This window comes from Phalangium opilio, unplaced genomic scaffold (genome assembly GCF_054372755.1).
Source record: "Phalangium opilio isolate 3A_F unplaced genomic scaffold, DU_Popi_V2 ptg000021l_1, whole genome shotgun sequence".
Classification (NCBI taxonomy): Eukaryota; Metazoa; Arthropoda; class Arachnida; order Opiliones; family Phalangiidae; genus Phalangium; species Phalangium opilio.
The window spans coordinates 2,779,048-2,802,607 of NW_028324153.1; the positions used below are offsets into that span (position 1 = coordinate 2,779,048).

General features: G+C 38.0%; 2 protein-coding genes across 2 annotated transcripts; one reads left to right on the forward strand and one right to left on the reverse strand.

Annotated features, from left to right (window-relative positions):
- The first annotated feature begins 615 nt into the window (after positions 1 to 615).
- On the forward strand, positions 616 to 1,914 carry LOC149696461 (uncharacterized protein F54H12.2-like). Its single transcript, XM_089867371.1, has one exon. It carries the CDS (start codon positions 616 to 618, stop codon positions 1,912 to 1,914), a length of 1,299 nt encoding a protein of 432 aa, XP_089723497.1.
- Positions 1,915 to 19,451: 17,537 nt separating this feature from the next.
- LOC149696462 (uncharacterized) lies at positions 19,452 to 20,801 on the reverse strand. The gene has a single exon (XM_089867372.1). The coding sequence runs from the start codon at positions 20,799 to 20,801 to the stop codon at positions 19,452 to 19,454; it is 1,350 nt and encodes a 449-aa protein (XP_089723498.1).
- Positions 20,802 to 23,560: the final 2,759 nt, after the last annotated feature.

Sequence of the window (23,560 nt, forward strand, 5' to 3'; positions counted from 1 at the left end):
AGATTTCGTGAGAGGAAGAGTTCACGTTACTCTACACTTTAGACCCCGTAGAATGTGGTCACCATTATAAATTAGAAGGTAAAACAGGTCCTCGTGTCATTTACACTTGAAGTTTTAGATGAAGAACGTCGTCAAATCGAATATGTCCTTTAACCAATCGGACTACGATCAACACTTTCTAAACCAGATCGGACACGGTGGAAAATTTGATTATTATAAACACTTTCATTCTCAAATTGGTAATTCTTTAGCGGTATACAGGGGACTTCCGGTGCAACACGGATTCGGATTGAAAACTTCATTTCATCGGCCTTCCGCCGGGCAATACCTCTACTCAAAAGGGGTGCCAGTTACCTCGGTAAAAGGTTTGTGAACACAGGTGCGAAGGTCGTGACGGACGTAGCTAGCGGGATTCCCTTAAAAGCATCTTTAAAATCTCATGGAAAAGCCGCGGCTAAAGACGTCGCCCTTAGTGCGGCAGAAGAAATCCGAAAAATGACGGGGAATGGTAATAAAAGGAGACGTAGGTCTAGTTCACTCGTCAGTTCAGTCTCGGAAAGAAAGAGGAAAGCAACATCCTTTTATCATCCAGATATTTTTACCTAAAAAAATATTATGACACATGTCCATCCCGGTTCGCATGGGTCAATCAGTAGCGAAGTCGAACTTTTCGACGTACCTCTTACCAATACCAGTATTCTGAGTGGAGAATGGGTCGAATACAGCCCCATCTCTAACATTAACGAAAATTCGACAATCACGTTTACCGTAGCTGGTAGTTCCGACGCGTATTTGGACTTGTCCAAGACTTTACTACATATTCAAGTTAGGATTGTCAACCCGGCCGATGGGACCACAATTCCGGCCGCTGCTGATAAAGTTGGACCGGTAAATAATTTCCTGCATAGTCTTTTCAGCGAAGTACACCTTTTGGCTCAAGAGAGATCGGTCACACCATCGCCGCAAAACTACCCTTACAAGGCCATGTTTCAAACGGCGGTGACATTCGGAGGACCCGCCAAAACTAGTTTTCTTACTAGTTCCATGTTTTACAAAGACACGGCCGGAAAATTTGACGTTTTGGACGATAACGAAGGGTTTAAAACACGAGCGGCCTTTGCAAGAAAAGGAACATTAGATATGGTAGGAACTGTACACTTGGATATTTGTCAACAACCTCGATACTTCCCAAATTTAACGGATCTAAAATTCAAGTTTGTTAAAAGTCCAAACGAATTTTGCGTGCATGCAGACGGTGCAGTTAAATGGAAAGTGGTCTACGAGTTAGCATCCCTGTACGTTCGTAAAGTAAAATTATCATCGGAAGTGTTAATCGCCAACGCTAAATGTTTGGAACTGGCAACCATGAAATACCCGATTATTCGCACGGAATGTAACTCATTCTCAATTAACAGTGGTACGAAAATATGTGTTAGAGATAATTTATTCATGGGTCAACTACCCAAAAAAGTTCTTTTCGCTCTTGAAGATCAAAATGCATATTTGGGTGATTACGGAAAGTCACCCTTCAATTTTCAACCTTATGATTTAAATCATATCGCCTTGTACCTTGACGGAGCTAGCGTTCCTCATAAACCTCTTACCCCAAACTTTTCTGGTGGTCAATATATGAGATCTTATACTAATCTTTTTACTCAAACCTCTCAATGTTTATTGGACGAGGGAAACTACATTTCACGGGAGGAATTCCCCAATGGGAATTGCATATTTGATTTAAGTGCCGACCTCAGTAGTTCAACTTCTCAATTTCAATTGATAAGGAATGGTAACTTGCGATTGGAATTAACATTCGCCAAGGACTTGCCCAAGACTATCACAGTTTTATATTACTCTGAGTTTCAGAATTTGGTTGAGATTGATAAGAATAGAACAGTTATTTACGATTACAATTAAAAAAACTATGAACACTACGCAATTAACTAAAATTATGCAAAGGGATAAATTCACCAAAGATCTGTTTCGAAGTGTTTTTGCAGCCGACCTGCTACCCAAGAAAGTAAAGTTTTTCCCTTTACTGTATATTGTAAATACTGGCTCTTCAGAAACTGAAGGTGAGCATTGGACTGTTATTTACTTTTCTAGTAACAAAAATACCGAGTTCTTCGATAGTTTCGGAAACCCACCGGACATGTTTCAATTCAACGATTTTGTTGAAAGAAACAGCGTTACCGTAACTTTTAATTCTAAACAACTTCAAGGAAATTCCAGTCGGACATGTGGCGAATTTTGCGTATATTTTTCTCTGTATAGATGCAGAGGTATTAAAATGTATAATATTTGCTTAAAATTTGTAAAAGATAAGAATTTGAACGATAAAATGATATCGGAATTTATGTATAAGAGATTTTTAATAAAGTTTTTTTGATTGAATTTATGTGTTTTTTTTTAAAATCGCGCGCGAACTTATACCTCACACGCGCACGCGGGAAATTTAAACACGCGCACGCGGTCGGTCCCACGCGTTGGGGGCTTCATCCCCTTAACCTGAAAAAATGTTTGCCTAAGTTGTATGAAATAAGAGGGATGAAATTTGTATTTAAAATTTTTTTATTTTGAATGAGAAACCGTAGTGTCACGGAGTAAAACTCATTCGAGAAAAAAACAACTTAAAACTATACAATTATACATTGAAAATATATATACATTAAATTAAACTTATAAACTATACATTAAACTATGAAATTTTTAACGGAAAAGGGTTGGGCGTGGACCGTTCTTCGGCCACTTCGCCCCCAAGAGGGTATGGGAGGAGATAGGGTTACAGAAAGTTATACATTTGAAATTTTATTCCTTAATTTTAAAATGCCCATGCGCGTATGTAGACACCCCATCTGCGGAGGTTTTCCATCGTCTTCCCGAAAACACTGTTAAAAGATAAAATTTTTATTAGTTCACGTGTCAAATAATAGCTTAGCGTAGCGTAGATGCGTACCTATTGTTGGCCAACTTGAAAAAATCTTTCTCAAAGTCGTTCACCGCCTGCTTCCTTTTCTCCGTGTTGAACTCGATAAATGGTTTTAACCGTGCACCCTGCTCGAATGTGAGTATTCGATGGATTTTCCCTAATTTCATTTCCTTTGCGAGGTAAAACTTGAGGTTCCGGTAGTGAAGAACATGGGAGCTAACTTTGGAAGGCTATCCCGTACGTTAATTTTCAGTTTGTTAAACTGTTCAATCGAATACGGTGAAAGCTCATTCGCGTTAATAACTCTACGTTCGGGTGCTAAGGGTAAACAGTTATGTTCTTTGTGCAAACTTTCCGGGTACTCAAGAATGATCCACCTCCAGGATAAAACCCTGGGAATCATCGTCTGGGTGATTGAAGATAATTTCACGAGTGAAATATTGACAGGGTTGAATCCATCGAAATCCTCTCATCGGCATATGGTTACACATTACGGTGCCGTAAAGGTTATTACAGTCTAGGTAGGTATTGTAGGAGCTACGCTCTGCTGGGTGGGATGTTTCGGGAAGATCCTTATTATTTGCTATGGCTAGTCTATGCGTAATTAATGAAACACCCCCTCTTATACCCTTCTCAATAAAGAGATGTATATCAGGATCTTGGAGTAGTTCCAATTTCACTTGGGTCATGTGAAGTGCATTTTGCCAAGCGAAACCGGGACCTGTATATGCCTGCGCGTAATCTAACTTGTAATATTCTAGACACATAGCCCTGAAACTTTTGTTTGAACTATCATATGGGTTTTTCCGTTGACGCCATGTTTCGAAATTCACGTCAAGTTTCAATCTAGTTTGTTTATTTACAAGTTTCCTAGCATAAACAAACATTGCAACCCCAAATATCATCCCATGTCGACACTGAGCATTAGAGTTTCATACAAGCGCTTATCATGATTTCTACTTATTGACATAGGCCGTTTATTTACCATACGAGTTTCTCCATTCCAGTTCACCGACCTCGTTATTTACATTTCTTATCCTTGAAAATGCGAAATAGGTCTATCAATAAAGGGAAATTGGTTTAAGTTGAAATAATTTCTAAAGTTCATATTTAGAAGTATTAAATTCGGATATTCATATTTAGAAGTATTAAATTCGGATATTCATATTTAGAAGTATTAAATTCGGATATTCATATTTAGAAGTATTAAATTCGGATATTAAGTTGAAATAACTCCTAAAATTTGGAATATGTCTATATATTTAGTTAAATAGTATTTGAAATAGGCTTATATTTAGGTAAATAAAAAAAGTATTAAATTTGAATAATAATTATTTAAATTCATTTCAATGTATTAAATCTGAATATTTATTATTTAAATTCATTTCAATGTATTACAAGAATTTTTTAGAGTTGCATACACTTAGAGAAACCATTTGCTTACAGAATTGAAAACTTAGGAAAGTGGAATTATTAAAAATATTAACTATCAGCTCGATATTTAAATTTGACACGGCATTAAAATAATGTACACGTTCACTCCATTCCGTCATTATACAGTCATGCTGTAATTGTGAAGGATGGTCGATAATGCAGCCGTTGCACGAATTCTTTATTCCCTCAGTTAGTTGCTGTATTACTATCCCCTTAATCGCACTCTCCACACGTTTCGCTTCGGTAATGAATGTCGTCACCTGAATGTGTTTTTCCAATAACTTCTCCCATAGGAATGGTCCTATGGCAAATCCATTCCTAGTTGGGTATTGGATTCCGTAGTTCGCTCCTTGTCCCTGGATCACTTGGCAAATATTTAACATCTTCCTATCCTGATAAGTTACAAGTTGAATTCGCTTGTCCATCGATCCCTCGAAAAAGCACGTGGTGGGTTGAGCGTCGTCCTTCTCGAAAAATCCGTTTATGGAGTCCTTCATTCCGTAAAGTTGCATATATTCCTCCTCGCTTAATACGATCCCAGTTGAACCATCGGTCATTCCTAGTCTAATCCTACAATCCGGCGTTACACTGACTGATTTAGTTGAAGAAATCTCAAACACGTTGGAGTTATCCCTAAATATTCACATTAAATAGAAATATGGTAATCACATAAATAGGATGCGAGCCAAGAATATGGTACTAAGATTTTATGGGGGAAATTATACTTACATTTTTCGGATCTGGATCGGTACTTCAGGGGAGGATGTAAAATGTCTTATCTTTAAACCGTCCTCGTCTTTTATACTTTAATGTCACGTGACTTTCTGACCATGTATTCATGGCGCTCTTTTTAGACCAATCATGTTCATATAGTGAACATGGCGTTTAAACCGCGTGTATGACAAGGGTTATTTACCACGTTGTCGAATATGACGCTTAAGCCTAACATTGACGCCATGATTGATTCACTGACGCCAGACACGTCATTGACGTCATCGCAGGATTGTGAGAAAAATGTTTGATACACTGGCGCCATAAGAAGAAAAAATGCGGTGGGCGTCCATTGACGCCATATTTACTGGTGCCAGATCATGTGCCAGATTTGGCACATGACGCCATGACCCCAATTCGGTACTTCTCTACTACTGTTAGAGACTATTCAGTGCCGCTGGTCGCACATGATGATATTTCAACTACAGTTTTCATCAATTCTCCGTGGTCGCACTATTAGCGGGTTAAGCACTAATTTGTTCTGGACATGTCTCGAAAGGGTGCTTGTTGTAACTTTTTAAAGCAGTGTTGCCAATGTGTGGGTAATCTCTCACATCGTGGGAAATTCAGGTTTGGTGTTAGGCTCTGTGGGGAAAAGGTAATATTTTTCCCAAATCGATCAAATGTCGGAATTTTCCTGTTAAAGGGTTAATAGTGCAGTTAAAATTAGTGTATTTTCCAAAATTTTGTCTGGTTTAATAATTTCAAGCGACATTTTGAAATAAACTCGGTGATTTTAAGTTTGGCACTGAAAAATAAAGAAAGCATATTTTGAGAATTTTTAAGTTTTATAGCATTTTGGAGCATTTGTACATATTGTCAAGTACATATTGAAAGTTTTGGTCATGGGTAATCAGACCGCTCATTCAGTTTTCTATTGTTTTAAAGCTTATTTTGACACGTTATCTCTCAAAAGTAATTAATGTAATGATAAAATGTTTTGGGGGAATGGAATTGTGCCCGAAAACCCGAGATATGTAAATTTTTGAAATTGACTACCTGTAAAATAAGTTATTCCAACGGAAAACGCTAATGGAAGGTTGTTTTTTTCTTAAGCATGCCTTTAAGTTTCAATTAAAAGGAAAAATTAATATATGAACCTTAAGTCAAGTGATAACCTCAGTCATATCGATACTTTTTTAAGTCTTGATTCTAATCAGGTTTAGGGTCTTCTCGAATAATGATGCTCTACTCTATTGGGTCAGGGGGTTTTTATACCCAATTTCTTACGTAGCTATTGCGAAATATCTATTGTCCTTGACTGTTCCATTGTTAGACTGTAGGCGTATTTTTATGTCAAAGTTCTGAAACCAAAGATTAAGAAATTCCAGCACCCGCAAAATCAATAAAATAAATAATACAATAAGTAGTTTTTGAGGATTAATCTCCAAGATCTGACGAATTCTCGACAGCCTTTGTGTACTTGACTCCATAACGACTTACGAGTAAATAAGTTGTACAATACTAAACTTGACCTATTTATCTATTAATAGACCTGTCAATATTTGATCGATTGAAGAAATACTTTCTTAACAATACATCTTCATGTAATGTCGTAAAAACCCCGCTAATGGAATGACGCATCATCTCTTTTGTTACAATCCTTTTGTTGAATTACCAAATCTATTGATGGCTCATCCTTTTGTTACCATCTGCCACCTTTTAAAATCACTTGGCTGTCAATCTTATGTCACCAATTGTTGATTGACAAGCAATAGTAGACGTGTTTAAACACGTCCGGAAGGTCAACGTACCATTGACCAATAGAAGCTTAGGTAACCTTCCATCCCCCCTCCCCCCTGCTAATAAGCCCAGAGAAATTTAGTATAAAATAACGCGAGAAAAAATTAGAATATCGCATTCGTACTTTAGATCTCGTAACATAGAGATGGATCCCGAATCACTTCGCTGGAATTTGGATGAATTAGCTGTAAATAGGCCTTGGCCACTAACTTCATTATACAAGTTTTATTTTTTGCCTATGTGCCTATTTACACATCGACCCTGCCAATGTACCCTCAAGTTTACCCACTTTTATTATGAATGGAGGTTTAAATATAATTCAGACATTCCTTGATGTCATTGAATACATGAGAACCGTCCTTAGAACACCGGAAGACTGCGATACAATTGACCAACTAAACGACTTAAGTAACTTAATTCCTAGACCTTTAAATATTTCCTACGCCGAACGCATCGAAAGTCGACGGAATGAATTACTACCCACTAACCAGGAAGAAACCTTAATCGCCGATTTCAACAATCCACAATACGATATAGAGATGGCGACATTTTTGAATCCGGAATGTCAACAAAACGACCCTTTTGAGTACCTGTCACTGAACTTCTCCGACTACCTACCCAGTGAACAAGAATCTCTTGCGGACTCAGAAGACGCCAATGTGTATGATTATTGGGGTGGCGGGTGCCCGCCCTCACCTATTCAGGATGTCCCTTATTGCGAAATCTTGGAACAGAGCGAAAAATTCTATGAACAATTTAATATGTACGGTAGAGAATTAGTTCTAAACATCACTGATGATCCCGTTGACAGTATAAGTAGTATTACAGAGCACGTGTTAAATGAGTACAGAGCAACAGATTATGTCCAAATAACATTGAGAAGCCTTGGCATAAATTGCAGGTCTGAATTAGAATTATCCTTTAAAAGACTAGACCAAGTAGACCCCTCTATCCTCTTTGACCAACTAGCCGAATTGCTTTATGACGATGAAATTGAGCATTTTTTCAAGGACCTGTAAAAATAATATTCCATATAGTGAGAATTCCTTAAGCTATGGCAGATCTAAGCGTCGTCAACTTAAACCCTTCAATATTTTCTCAAGGGATCGACGGGGGATTCTACGAATTCCATCCACTGATAATCTATGCTTGGCCCTAAGTCTTTGTTAGTTTCTCATCGTGACTACATGAACGACAAAAACAACAAAGAGTTGAAAAACCGTTACGTGACCATATCACGAATAGGTCCCCGGGGTACACTCCAAAAAACAGCCGCTTTAGAGCTACTTGAAAAGGCGGGAGTCGCCCTAGACGAATGTGGTAGCCCCGATTCTTTTCAGAAATTTAAACTATATTTATCGGCCTACTCCATCTTTGTCTATAGATTCGAAAATAGGGTACCCATTTTAATATTAGGCGAAAATGACCCTACAGACATCCGACCACGCCTCTTTCTACTTAACGAGAGTAGTCACTACAATGTAATTACCAATTTAAAACCATTGTTTAGTCACGAGTACTTTTGCGAGAAGTGTCTTACCCCCTACTGGCGTATTCAGTCTCATAAATGAAATGACTTTTGTTTCAAATGTATGCGTCCGACAGTTTGTCACGGTAGCGAAAAAACATGTGGGTCATGCTTGCGAAAATTCTGGGGTGACGATTGTTACGATAGTCATTTGATCCCAGCAGGTAACAAAAAAACCCCTTTGTGAGAGGCTCTACCTTTGTAAAAAATGTTTTAAAACAATAGATTTCGGAAACCGCAAGACTAAACATACTTGTGGAGAAATGTATTGTCAAGTATGTGGCAAATATCAACCTAGTCATCACTTATGTTATATTCAAGTGATAAAGGACAAAAACCCCAGCGTTATCCCGTCGAAAAAACCTCGTCGTAATGCACCGGAACTAATGTATGTTTTCTTTGACGTGGAATGCATACAGACGAAAATATGTCAGGAAAAATTGGGTGCTTACGAACATCAAGCCATCTTATGCGTTAGCATCTCCGTTTGCGAAGACTGTATAGAAGAAAAATCCCTAGATTTTAATTTTATCAAATGCAACCAATTTGGACCTCGCAAACAACGTTTCACTGGTGGAAAACCTATAGCTGCGTTCCTAGACTACTTAGTCAGCTTATTCGACGTAAAGAAGGTTATTGTATTATCACATTTTGGCACCAATTACGACAATCAACTATTAATTAGGGAAATAATTAATAGGAACGAGAAATTTGTACCCGAAACTCTGAAAATTAACGGTTCACGTACTTTAGAGATGAAGCTCTCTAATCTTTTATTCCTCGACTCTTACAATTTTATCCCTGTAGCTTTATCTAAGTTCCCCGCCACTTTCGGACTCCCTAATGCCGCCAAGGGGTACTTTCCCCATTTTCTTTGCAACGTAGTTGAACACGAGTTTGATATAGACAGACAGGAAGAGACAAACTATGTGTTAGAAAATACTTTACCCCCCCCCAGAGGCTTACGGGTGCCAGTATTTCACTAGGAAAAACTTGGACGCTTTTATGAAATGGCATACCTCAGAAGTCAGTAAGGGCAAAAGCTTTAATTTTTTAAAGGAGCTTTATTATTATTGCGAAAACGACACCCTACTCCTATTTTTAGGCTGTTTAACTTTTCGGTCACTCCTACTTAAAGTTACGAGTGTAGACCCATTTAATTGTGGCTCTGTTACCCTCCCAGGGGTCTGTTCTTACGTTTTCCGGAAAAATTATCTTAAATCGAACACCATTAGCATCATCCCATCAAACTACTACAGACTTGGCGAAAATCAATCTTTCGGAGCTATTGAATGGCTTGAATGGACTTCGCATGACAGATATATTCCCATTCAATCTTCTTTTAGGGGTAAGGAGATTAAAATCCAAACCCTAAAGGTAGATGGTTATTGCCCCACGAACGAAGAAGTTTTCGAATATATGGGATGCTATTATCATGGATGCAAAATACACTTTCCCATCAATAGAAACAAGATGTTACATGGTGACCCCACTTAAACGTTAAACACGCGTTATTCGAGAACCGAGAAGAAAATTAGTAAACTAGAAGCCCTCGGATACGCAGTCAATGTCAAATGGGAATGTGAATGGCAAGAAGACAAAATCAATAACCCCGGAATAGACGACTTTTTAAAACGGAACGACATCCGCGTTAAAACCTCCAAAAGGTTAAACCCTCGCGACGCTTTCTTCGGCGGACGCTGCGGTGCTAACAAGCTATACCATAAAACAACGGGTACAGAAAAAATGCACTACGTTGACTTCATTAGCCTATACCCATTCGTCAACAAAACGGGAAAAATTCCTATTGGTCATCCCAAATTTATTCTAGATAATTTCCCCGACATCTTTTCTTTCGATGGGCTCCTCAAGTGTGACGTACTTCCGGCCCAAAATCTGATACATCCTGTTTTGCCTGCTCGTATAAACGGTAAGCTCACCTTTCCCCTCTGTGACACCTGTTGTAAAACTCAATTTCAAGGTGACTGCACCCACACACCTGATCAGAGAGAGCTGCGGGGCACGTGGGTAACCGATGAACTAAGATACGCCGTGGAGAGAGGGTACGAAATCACGCGAATGTATGAAGCCCGGTCGTACCAGGTAACACAATACGATCCCAATACTAAACAGGGTGGTCTTTTTAAAGACTATGTAAACCCGTTCCTTGAATATAAAACACTGGCCAGCGGCTTCCCTGCCGATTGCGTCACCCAAGAGGATAAAGAAAACTACGTCAAAAATTACAAAGAAGTCGAGGGGATCGATTTAGACATAAATAAAATAGAAAAGAATGAAGGCTTAAGATGCCTAAGTAAGCTCATGCTGAACTCTTTGGAAGAAGTTCGGACAAAACACCCGACACGTCACAATAGATATAATAAAAGACGCAAAAAACCTATATGAACTACTTCTTAACCCAGACAAAGAGGTCAAAACTCTATTGACATTAAATGACAACACTATTCTCGTCAAATCAGAAGATATTGCAGAAAACGAGATAGCTCACAAGCATACAAACGTAGTTATAGCGTGCTATACAACGACTATGGCACGCCTTCATCTTTTAAAACATCTTGAGATGGTAGGTGATCTCTGTTTTTATATGGATACCGATAGTCTTATCTACCTCTCGCCAGATGGAGCCCCTATACTCCCGACAGGAGATTATCTTGGTGAGTTAAAGAATGAGTTAGAGCCATACGGCAAAGACGCCTATATTTGCGAGTTTGGAAGCGCCGGAGCAAAAAATTACTCCATGAACATTTATGATCCCGCAACAGAAAAAATCACTAACATAATTAAAGTTAAAGGATTTTATTTAAATTCGTCTACTGAGAACCACGTAAATTTTGATATTATGAAAAAATTATTAGGTGTAAATAACCAGGGGAAACCCGAAATGAACTCTGTACAAGTACCCATTGGTCCCCAAATTCGACGATTACCTAATCATACTTTAATTACAATTGATCAAACTAAAACATATCAAGTAGTCGTCGACAAAGTCAGAGTTTTCCTAGACTACACCACGACCCCTTACGGATATCTTAAGTAAATTTAAATTTGTAAAGTTGTATATAATTGTATAGTTTATAAGCATTTAATTGGGGTTTATTATCTACAGACTTTTTTGTATATGTTAATTGTAATTAATTTTATTACGATTAGAATAAATTTGTGAATAACTTTTTTTACTTTAGATTATGATCTTTATTCCTACAAAACCATCTTTTGTTATAAGCCTATAAAATCAATCAATCAAATATTGACAGGTTGAAAAGGAGAGACATCGGGAAAACCCGACTCCTCCCCCTTGAGTGGCCGCCATCTTGTACGGTATAATGGCTGCATATTCTCTTTTAAGTTAGCTAAAGCACACCAGAAAAAATACTATGACCTCCGCCATGCCCCTCTAGAGTTTGAGGTAGGAACATTAGTATGGATGGAAACACATCCTTTATCAAGTACGACAGGTCAGCTTATGAAAAAGCTTAGTCCTAAATGGGCAGGTCCCTTTTAAATAGTAGTAAAACACTCTCCCGTTGTCTACGAGTTAGAAGATGCTAACTCAGGGCAGAATATAGGGAAAGTTAACCTAGAGCATCTCAAACTCTATTGGACTAATGTAGCTGTCTTCGACAATGCCGAAAATGCCCCCACTTCACAGTCGAACGTTGCGGATGATCCTGAGTCTAGTCCCTCAACGAACGGTGGTACCGCGGCCCACCCTCTTACGGAGACTTCCTCAACCACGTCATCTGAATCATCATCATCTTCTACCTCACCGTCACCCCAGGACGGTCAGGAAGTCAATCAACCGACTATTCCTGCCATTCCAGATGTCCCTCCAACCTCGACATCAAGTACTCTAGGAGATCAAGCAGCGGATGAACAGATCCCTCCTGCAGTTCGAGATGATTCACATCAACCTACAGATTCTGATAGTGAACCGGGCATGGCCCTTTTTGAAGACCCTCCTCTCCTCCTTTTTACCTATCATGATACGAGGGCTTTTCAGCTCGATCATCCCTCTAACGATAGTCCGCCTTCTGCGGCAGGGGAGGATTCCCGGTCTGATCATGAATCAGTCGTGGAAACTAAGCTACATACACCAACATCCAGTTTTACAGAAGAAATTGTAACGCCGGAGGACAAATCAGCGTCTTCTGAAAAGTCCATATCGGAACCTGCGTTACACCATTCTCCTTCTTCTGGTTTTTCGGAAGAAATCGTACCTCCTGAACCGATTTCTACTCCTTCGGAGGAAATATCTAACCCCTGAACAGATACCTCAATCAAAATCCCAATCACAGCGTGTGTCTGACAGTTCATCGACCACGTTGTCGGAAACAATGAGAACTCCTCGTCTAAACAGGGCTACATTACCCGACATTTATTTAGAACCTTTTAATTGGGATGGCGACGAGAAATGTATAAGAGAGCGACGGTTCATCCCGGAGGTAATGAAGTTGACATCTATTACCGACCTCCTGATGATAAAAGATTAAGGTCACCTTATGAGGTTCAAGTTTACCTTAATAATTATAAGATCCCGAACCTAACCAGGGAACATTTCTGTTTTTCCCGAGAGCCAATCTCTATATTCCCATGGGAGTTTATCTCCCAAGCTAATAAGAGACTCTATTAATAACTTATCTTAATAGATAGCGAAAAAATTTGAAGATACTACATGGTGGTTCGACTTACCGAAGGATCTTACAAGGAAGGAGGGCTCGACCGCAAGGTCGACGAGTTTGACGGAAAAGTCGTTAAACATATTGGAAAAGTATTGTCCGATGGACAAAACACAGATACGCTGTCGAAATTGTAATGAAGTCGGACATGTCGCAAACGACTGATACATGCCCAATCAGATTTCGAGTTCCCCGGATTCACGCTCTACATGTTACACAAAAGGGCATTCAATAGAAAATTGTCCCTTAGAGGAAGAAGAGCCTTTGATTATGGACGTCCCTCGGGAAGAAATACAAGAATTGGTCGAGGCCAATGGGATTAACCCATTAAACGCGTCTTCTGCTTTTCCAGAAGAAACAATTAGGGTTATCCCTATGCCAGCAAAGGACCCTCTTTCGCTAGCCCCTTATCTGCCTCCGGCTACGCTACTACAAAAACATCCTGAGCCAGAAGCAACCTATCAAAAACTTCGGGCATGGGCCCTAGCGACCCCGGATCCAATCCAAATAAATACCTCTCCAAATCCTCTCCCACTTTCTCATTCCCAAAAATTGAAACCATTACCAGACCCTGATAAGGACGATGACAATTGGGATCGTTTTGGTACTTTGGGATGGGTACCGAAACAATTCCCTACACAGCTCATCCCATCTGCGATACCTATGCTAAACACCCGGTAATCCGAAATAACGTTATTTGTTGGAGATGTCATAAGCAAGGGGAGCACGTTGTATCGGATTGTCCCGGAAAGAGGAGCAGGGCGGCTGAAAAACGAAGAGAAGCCCGAAGACTGGCCCGATTGGCAGATAAACATAAAAAACAAGAAGAAGAGCAATAAAAATTTTGTGATATTTCAATAATCAATTAACCCCTGCTAAAACATTAAAGGTTCCTCGGGGTAACCTTCTATTTCACTTGATATAAAGAGTTCCTAAAGAGGGGGGGGGAAATGTAACATGGCTGCCAGATTCCCGGAGGTTCTCCTCCTTGGATCTGGCAGGGTGTTATGCCTCCATGTTACATTTTCCTCCTCCGATCTATTACTGTGATTTTTTGTTAGTCAATCAGACGAGAGTCCGCTCTTGGAGAGAGTTAGTCGCTGTTTAGTTAAGAATAGTCAAAGTTAGGCTATTGCGGGTTTATCCCTCTGTATTAAACTGTATTAATAAAAAGTATAGAAGACTAAAATTCTTCTATTTTGGATAATTAAAGTAAGTTGTCTTTGTTCATTTTTATGGCCCTCGGGAAATTCTCCCTATTTAGTTTTATTGTATAGAGGGATCCCTTGCCATTGCTGCAAAGTGTGAGAAAGTTTTGGAAATATGTTTTTGGTGTGATTTTTCTCACGCTTCTTATTGAATAATAAAAAAAGGTCTTGGTTTGGACCAATGCCGAAAAAACAAACGATACATGGTTTATCAATTGGCTGAAGTTAAGATATTGCAATTTGTTTCGTACACTGTATACATATACAGTGTTGTCGAGATCAGACCCACAGCTTCCTTTTTGTACAACCCCCAATACTGCCAACGGGTGATGTCATTCTAAATTATACAGGGTGTAAATAAATGTTTAGAATTCATTATTGTATGCAAGTGACAACGAGTGACAAGGTACAAAAAGAATACAGGAGAATTTGCATGAATGCAACAAAATATTTTATAGCACTGTCCTACGATTAGTCTTAGAACGTGGGCCTCAAATTACAACCTTTTAACTGTTTGGTAAACACCTCAACGTAAATATTCGACGTTTCTACCATTGTGGTTTAGGCACTCTTCCAGACGACTGTCCTTGTCTTGCAATACATTTGCAAGCAGTAAACTTATGACTCTCGCTCATGACGCATGGTAAGACTAATGGTATTGCCGTCTTATAAAATCCTTGTCCGTTAACGCTTGATGTAGGGGGGTATGATAATGTCGGTAGTGATGCGAGTGTAAACTGGCACAAACAGTGCTTAGTGCAACTTCTTGTTCCACCGCTCTACTATTAGCATGAATTGGCTTCGGCATAAAGCACTACCTTTAGTTGAACGTAACTGCGACCTTCACCCAAAATAAACATCCTGTCTAATTTGTCCTGGATGGAATAGGTTGGCATTTTGCTAGGAAACGAGACTAACTACTGTAATTCTACTACTTAGCTGCTACACTGAAGACACTGTATATCAAAAGGGACCGGAAGTACCTCATAGTTGAGTTTTCAAAGATTGCCAGATTGAGCAGGTCATGGGACTTAAAGTGATGAAGGTCGCTTTAACGTTCAACAAGTGACACTGCGGTATGTTTTTGGTGCTCCAATGTCCTCACCCGATAGGTCCAAGCAATTACCATCCTGGTTTTTCGGCTCAGCGTTGCGGTATTGCCGGTTCCATTAGAAATACAAGGTCTGTAGTGTTACAATTTTAACAATACTCCTGTTAAAAAGGCACACAGACTGTAACCCCTCCTCCCCAAAAAATCTTTTAAATTTCGCGCCTTTTCAATAGCTCTCTTTTCAATATGGGAAAAATGCTTTTAAATGACAATTTATTTAAGTGTAAGAATTAAACAGGAAAATGGAGGCTGAGTGTAGTTTTTATTATAATTTGTTAGTTTAATTATAAGGTATCCATGAATTTACCAAAAACATTCGTGTTTTGGGTTAATTACACATTAATTATAAAATTGAGGTTTGGCAGTGTTGATTAAGCTTATAAAATGAGTTTCAAATCACCTTAATTGTAAAGTTTAGAAGTTTTTCATTCTTGCCAACACAATGTGTTCAATTTTTATCATACCACGTGCTAAATTTGCGGTAACATAAAGATCATCTATAACATATGTTAATGAATGATGTGATTCTATTGTTTAGCAACTTTGGCTTCAATAACAGTAATTAAATTAAATACCTAAACAATTCATAGCAATTTAGACAAATAAACAAACGGCAATGTAAACTGTAGAGATAGCAAACAACGTTACCCTCCGTTGCCGACGTGGTTACGTTGGAAAAATCTGCGTTTATGTAACCATGGAAATTATTTGACTAATTAAACTACGTAACGACACTGTCCTCCTGGATTAATCAGCACCACTGTTACTTATATTTATGAATTAACAAAATCCACTGTTGGTAACAAATAGTTAAACTGCGCTAACGTAAACACCACGACTCTTTTAACTGCCGTAGGGAAAACATATTAAACTTTTTGTCATCTTAACAGTAGTATTTTGAAGTTTTCGATGTTTTCACAGGGTGAAAAGAACTATCTTTATTTCAACACGTTAATAATTTGAATAGGTATGCCATTTTTTACATCAAATTGTAAGCGCACACGGTAAATACAGCATAAAAAACCTAGGGTTAACCCGGTTAGGCTATGTTTCTAGCATAAAACGGAGCAGACTATATACAGAATTCCAAGACAAATGAGAGCTGGAAATCAACCTTTTTAATAATCTTTAAAGAGGACAGACACTATAAAGACTATAATTACATCAATGCCTATCTCGTAGGCATTGATTACATAGACTAACTAAAAATACAACTTAAGCCTTGGCCGTAAAGAACGTCGAAAAACTTACTTCAAAGATATAAAAACCTCTATTAACTGTAATTATTTACCTGAATTAATTTTTTAGACGAAAATTCGACCTGATAACAAAGTATTTGTTCCTAAGGGTGTTATTGATAATTAGCAAATCCAAATAAAGTTGTTCAAGCTCGGATGAAATACCAAAGTAATTAATTATAGTTGCCTTACTGTCGTCTGCTATGAAATTAGGAATTTTCCACATAGATCAAACGTTTGAAATTCATCATCGTAACTTGTTAGCACGCAAAAAGCTAGGCCGTTCTAGTTATCAATGAGAACGAAAATGGGGAAATAAGTTTAAACGCGCTAGGAGGTTAGGCTGACTTCTGACCCAAAAGGAGATTTTTCGACGTACTATCTTAATTAGTTAAATTTTAAAAATTAGAATTCATTAATTAAAAAACAAAACAGGCAAGTTTCTCATTTAAGAAATGCCTGTTAATTTAGAAGCATTCCGAAAACTAACAGCTTTTCGAAACTTAGTATTATCAGAAGTTAATGACTTCTTATCCTTGGAAGTTTGGACACTAACCATATCCGCAACCATTTCTGTTAGCCAACTTGTTATTAGGCCCGATCACCACGCCACCTACGGCGCTTCTCTCATTTTGAGCTGGCAGGCTGACTTGCGCGCCAGCATCGGGCAAGTAACGAAACTTTAAGGTGTGTCCTGTGGTTTGAGGTACCGAATGAGAAACGGTGACAAGAACAGCTGTTTTAATATAGTCTGCTAGAAATTCCGATCAAACTAGTGTAGGGTCCTAGGCCCACGGATTGAAATGTATTTTCAGAAAGTTCTAGACAGTATTAATTGTGATAGTAATAAAGAGTTACATATTACGTAATCAAAAAGAGATTTAATTATCACAAGCATATTATACAATCAGAAAAGTTTGGATTTTATTTGGGAAAGCTTCACACTTTCGCAATGGACGAGTGTGAAGTATTCAGTTATCTTCAAAAGGGCAATGGTATTAGAACGGAGTTCATTTTCGATTTCAGTGAAGAGGATGATCCTCTTCATCCTGGTAATGTGATGAAGCTTTTTAATTTTTATATGTGCAGCCTTTATAGGTAAGTGCGTTTCAGTTTATCACTTTATTTGGTATGGTTTTAGGCATTTGGTCTAATATGATAACTGAAAACATTAGATATGTTCACTGCACTCCTGAGACTGATGTTAACAACTGTGCTACGAGCGATGATGATTTAAATTCGACTGTGATAGCCAATGAATATGATTTAAATTCATCTGTGATAGTGAATGAATCTGAATTAAATGTGCAATCTCTAAAGCCTAGAGAAATTGTAGTCAGCCCATCGAACTTCAAGGAAGAAACATTGAGTGGAATTCTGAAACTTGGCGGGGGAACAATTGGGGAGATGTGGAAAGTTTCTAAACGTTTAAAAGAATCTAAACGCTTGACTCTAAGGACTAGGATACTATACAGGAAAGTGTACAGGTTGTGCTTTAAAGTTTCACTAAGTGATGAAGAAAAAGAAGCCCAATTACGAACGGAATTGAAACAGCAGGATCGGGGTGGAATGTTTTTCCCGAAACTCTCATTAAGGGCCTTTGTTCAAGATGTGAATAATACAGTCATACTCTCTGCAAATTCATCGAAAACATGGGCAAAATATGATAAAAGTAAGATAATACCGGGTATTAAAAAATGGTGGCAGGATAGGAGAACAGTGGGTTCTACGAGTGATTTTGAGTCGAAAATGTACTGTGACATTTTGTCCTAAGGGCCACACCCTAAACAAGTTATGATTGGAATGTTTTACGGATGACCCCAGTTATTTAAGAAAGGAACTGAAAGACGATGCTAATTTAATTAAGGGGAAATCCATAAAACACTCAAATCGTAACTTGACAACGTTGGTCCTTAGTTCAAAATGTCTTGGAACATTTTCGACTCAAAACCGTCCACTGTACTTCGGTTCTACCATACTTTTTGAAACCTCCTGTATTTTATAAGGTGTCACTTGTGCTAATATGTAATAATTAACTAATGTTGCACTAATATTAAGGTTTGTGTGGGCAACGTCAAGGCGAATAGTATTATCAAGAAACTCTTCATGGAAGGTGTGGTGACATAGAGAAACATTTGTTTTACAAAAATAAACATTTTTTACAAAAATAAACATTTTTTACCAAAATAAACATTTGTTTTACAAAAATAAATTGCCAATTCATATCTAACATATCGTGTTGTCTTTCATTTCCTGCTTTAAAAAGTACCCAATTTTGGTTCTGTTCAATAACAGAATAAGCATGCAAGCGCTTAGAAAAACTTTCCACAGCGAATATTGTACCAGCAATGATTAGTGACATATTTATATGGAATATGAATTTAATTTTCAAGAATGATTTAATTTCATTCCTTTCAGTTTCGCAAATGACCAAGCAATCTTTTATATAATGTACATTATCAAAACTTGCATTTGTAAATGAGTAAATGTTTTCTGGAAAATCTTCAGAGAGAAGTGGCTTTAAATTGTCGGGCAAGGCATTTTTGCAGATAAATTTACAGTTGTAGTTTGTACACCGTAGGGTTGTTCATCTTTCATGTTATAACACTGTAAGTACTGGTGTCGATGGGCCAGTGTTTTAGTAAGATTTTTGCAATTATTCGAAACTCGCAATTTTTTTGAAATAGCTGTGCTTAGCCTCGAAACGAAGGCAAGATAGGGTTTTTAGAGGTCCATTATTAATGAAAGCTTTTGGATAGTGAATTAAATAGTGAAATTTGGGAGTCATAATTTCACTACCGAACCCGAGAAACTGAATCTAAAAATAGTTCTATCATATTTTGAAGCTTAGGGAAGAAGGATTGATGTAAGTGACTTGCATATATGTAGTCAACAATTTCTCTAAGTTTAATATAAACATCCCATTTAAGATCATTCTCCCCTGGCAAATACTCAAAACAAAGGAAAGGTAGCAGTCGAAATAAACAAAAAATCTCGCTTGCGGAACCTTTTAAACGCCCTTCGCCCATTATTGCCGCTCGAATTTGGGTTTCGGGTCTACTAGTTTCACTTTTCCCAAATCGGAAAGATTTTATAATGTCATTGAGAACGTCAAGATTCAAATTGGTGTTGAGAAACATATGATACAAAATTTGCTTTAAAATGCTTGGGATAACACCTTCTTTTAAATCGTGCATAGGATCTGGTGGTAACTGTTGTGTAAGGTCAAAACCAGAGATGTTCATCAAAGGACTTTCAAATCTTACTCCATAAATAGATTTTTCACTCGGAACTCTAGCGATACTTTGCAGATGGTACAGATGGCGATCTAACGTTCTGAATTGTAGTTCATTTTCTTTGATTTTAGTCGAAATGCTTTCCTTTGAAATCATGCAAAATCTGAATATTTTTCCCGAACTAAAGGACGCATTAAATCCGCCAAGTTTGTGGAGTCCAAGGTTGTCCCCCGAAAAAATAGCAACAGTGGCTGTTAAATGACTCGCCAGATTTTCAATTGTTATTCCTTCCCTTGACATTACCTTAAGATCAAAAATAAGGGGTGCGAGCACTTCGTTCCAGCCAAAAACGTCAACGTCCTTCGACTTCGCCAAAAATATTATATGAATATCGCTTAGTTTCGATCGATATTTTGGCTTCAAGTTGAGGACTGAAAAATAACATCCTAATATTTTGTGTTTGCCGCGTTTTGAGCCAAGCGGATTCACTATTTCGAATTCGTCGAGATAAATTTGCAGCTGAAGCGTGTTTTGATTAAAGCTTGTGTTTTGTACAATAATTTTTTTTGCAATGTCTCCTTGAAGAAAATGACCGATACAATCCTTTGGAATCTTAATGAAATCTTCATGTTTACCCGCTTGTTCATCGAAGGAGTAAAGTTTCTGAATTACTTTAATTATTGGAACATAGTGAAAGTAGCTTTTTTCTTCCTTGTTCAATGATTCCGTAAATGTGTATTGTATTGGTTCTATTAATCCATAGTCAGACTTAATCACTGCGTTAATTTTATAATTCGAATTTAAGCTTTCAAAAGCGCTTTGAACTTCTGTATTTTTTGAAAACAATTCACGTTCTTCAATACTAATGTTTTTTGAAGGAATGGCACTCAACACATTCTCCTTATTCATTGTTAATAGGTGTTCACAAAAAATTAATATATCATTCGTTAATGCTTCCACAACAGTCCGAGGCAAATAATGCGCTTCGCGGTACTTCAGAATAATTTTTAAAAGAGTTTCACGACTTCAGGCGGTTTTAATTGGCGTTCATCCCTTGGGCCCAGCTCAGGGTCGTTAATTTGTGGGTCCTCAACATTTTCTATATTCGTGTAGTTTTCATCCTGTTGCACAAAACCAGATGGATCGTCTATTTTCCCAGTTGAATCATTTAGAAATCCGTAAGGTTTATGTCTCACGTGTCGATGATATGATTTGATTTTATTAAAAGCCCTTCCGCAATTTTCAAGGCCACAAACAACGTTGAAATTTGGATCGTGTGAATGCTTATATTGCATGTGAGTTAAAAGCGTCCCAAATTTCTTTGAATAAAAGGTGCACCTTACACAGCTATACAAACCAGAACTCGCCATAGTTTTCCTTGCTAATTTTGATCTAAATTACCAACGTTAAAAAGTGAATAACCCTTTACTCACTACTAGGATAGTAACGAAAGTCCCTTCAATCTATTACCAAGTTTTAGGAAACTTCGAAATATTCTTTTGAAAGTAAAGATAAGATCAGAAAATCTCCAATAAAATAGATGGTTAAAGGGACGGTGAAAAGAAAAAAAATAGTAATTTTTTATACATTTCTCAACATAGTGAAACGTGCAAAAATTATATCCCAATGATTTTTAAAATCGAAATTCGTTTAAATTTTTTCCCATATTTTGCATAAAGTATGCGACCTATCACGCAACGCCTTGCCTCACCCTTTGTAATATTTCATGGGAGTCTAGGTTACGTGCCACGTTTATAAAAATTATAACTCGTCCTAAATTGCGCGTTACTTGACTGATCGAACTACTATCAACAATATCATAACTTATTTTGATTTTAAAATATTTTTGTACTAAGTCTTGTTTCTTTCACTAGCAGAAATGCAGATAGTAAAATAATCGATATAAAATAAATTTAATTTCGTCTTCGTCCTCCCTTTAAAGGATTTGGTTGGACCGTCGACGGGATGGCGGTGTCCTCCCTCCCCACGGATTTCTGACCCACGACACCAAGCACAAAGGCGACAAAAAAACTGAGATGGGGTGAGTTACTGTAAGGAATATAACCTCAAGAGGGGGGTCAGAAATTCGCCTGAAGGTCACCTTTAGCAGTGAAGTGAATTTCTTGGAATCTTTCAATGTTATAGGGGTGGGAGACTAAAGGGTTAGATCTCCCCGTGTCCCAGCCAAACCCATTCCTGTATCGAATCGTGAGGGAAGAGAGCATAAAAAATCATTTACATCCTACCATCCGGACCGGGCAATCCTTTTATTTTCCTTACTCGGTACGCGGCTACGCGCGGTGTTAATTTTTCCAGATTATAAACAAAAATCATTTATCGGAATTCAGGAGATATTACGGTCCCCTATACTGAAATTGAAATGGAAGATAAAAGTATCGTCTTGTTACTGTGCTTTGGGCAAAGACGAAAAAAAAATTAAAGTTATGGACAACAACTATGCTTCATTTTTGGAATGCCTGAAGAAATCCTTTACTAGATTAAATATTTTTTTTAGATTTTTAATGAGATTTAGAAATTTTATGAAGATTTTGAGTAAGATTTCGGTATTGTGCGGGAGATTTCCAGATTTTGATCGAGATTTTCAGATTTTTTATGAAATTTCCAGATTTTGATTGAGATTTTCAGAATTTTTATGAGATTTCCAGATTTTGATCAAGATTTTCAGATTTTTAATGAGATTTTGGTACTTCTTCATTTTATGGTAAAGATTTCAGGATTTGTTGATTTTAAGGTTTTGATTTCGAGATTTTTAGACTGACTAAATTGCGAGTGAGATTAAGAGATTTTAAGCTGATATTTCGGGATTTTAAAGAAAGATTTCACACAAAGTGTACGGGATTTTGACAAACGTCGAACAGCAGGTATCAAATCCCAGATATTTGAAGCCATCAACCGCATGTGATCAAATCCCAGATATTAGAAGCCACCAACGGCAGTTGATCAAATCCCAGATATATTAGAAGCCTCCAACCGCAGGTGATCAAATCCCAGATATTAGAAGCCACCAACGGCAGGTGATAAAATCCCAGATATTAGAAGCCACCAACCGCAGGTGATCAAATCCCAGATGTTAGTAACCACCAACGGCAGGTGATCAAATCCCAGATGTTAGTAACACCCAACGGCAGGTGATCAAATCCCAGGTATTAGAAGCCCCCAACGGCAGGATTCAAACCCCAGATATTAGAAGCCATCAACGACAGGCTTCATATCACAGATATTTGCAGCCCCAACGGCACGTTTAAAATCCCAGATACTAGCAGCCCCCAACGGAACGTTTCAAATCCCAGACACTAGCAGCCCCCAACGGAACGTTTCAAATCCCAGATATTAGAAGCCACCAACGGCAGTTGATCAAATCCCAGATATAAGAAGCCACCAACGGCAGTTGATCAAATCCCAGATATAAGAAGCCACCAACGGCAGGTTTCAAATCCCAGATATATATAGCCCCAACTGCAGGTTTCAAATGCCAGATATTTGCAGCCCCCAAAGGCACTTTTTCAAATCCTAGATACTATCAGCCCCAACGGCAGGTTTTAAATCCCAGATATATTAGAAGCCGCCAACGGCAGGTGATCAAATCCCAGAAATTAGAAGCCACCAACGGCACGTTTCAAATCCCAGATATTAGCAGCCCCCAAAGG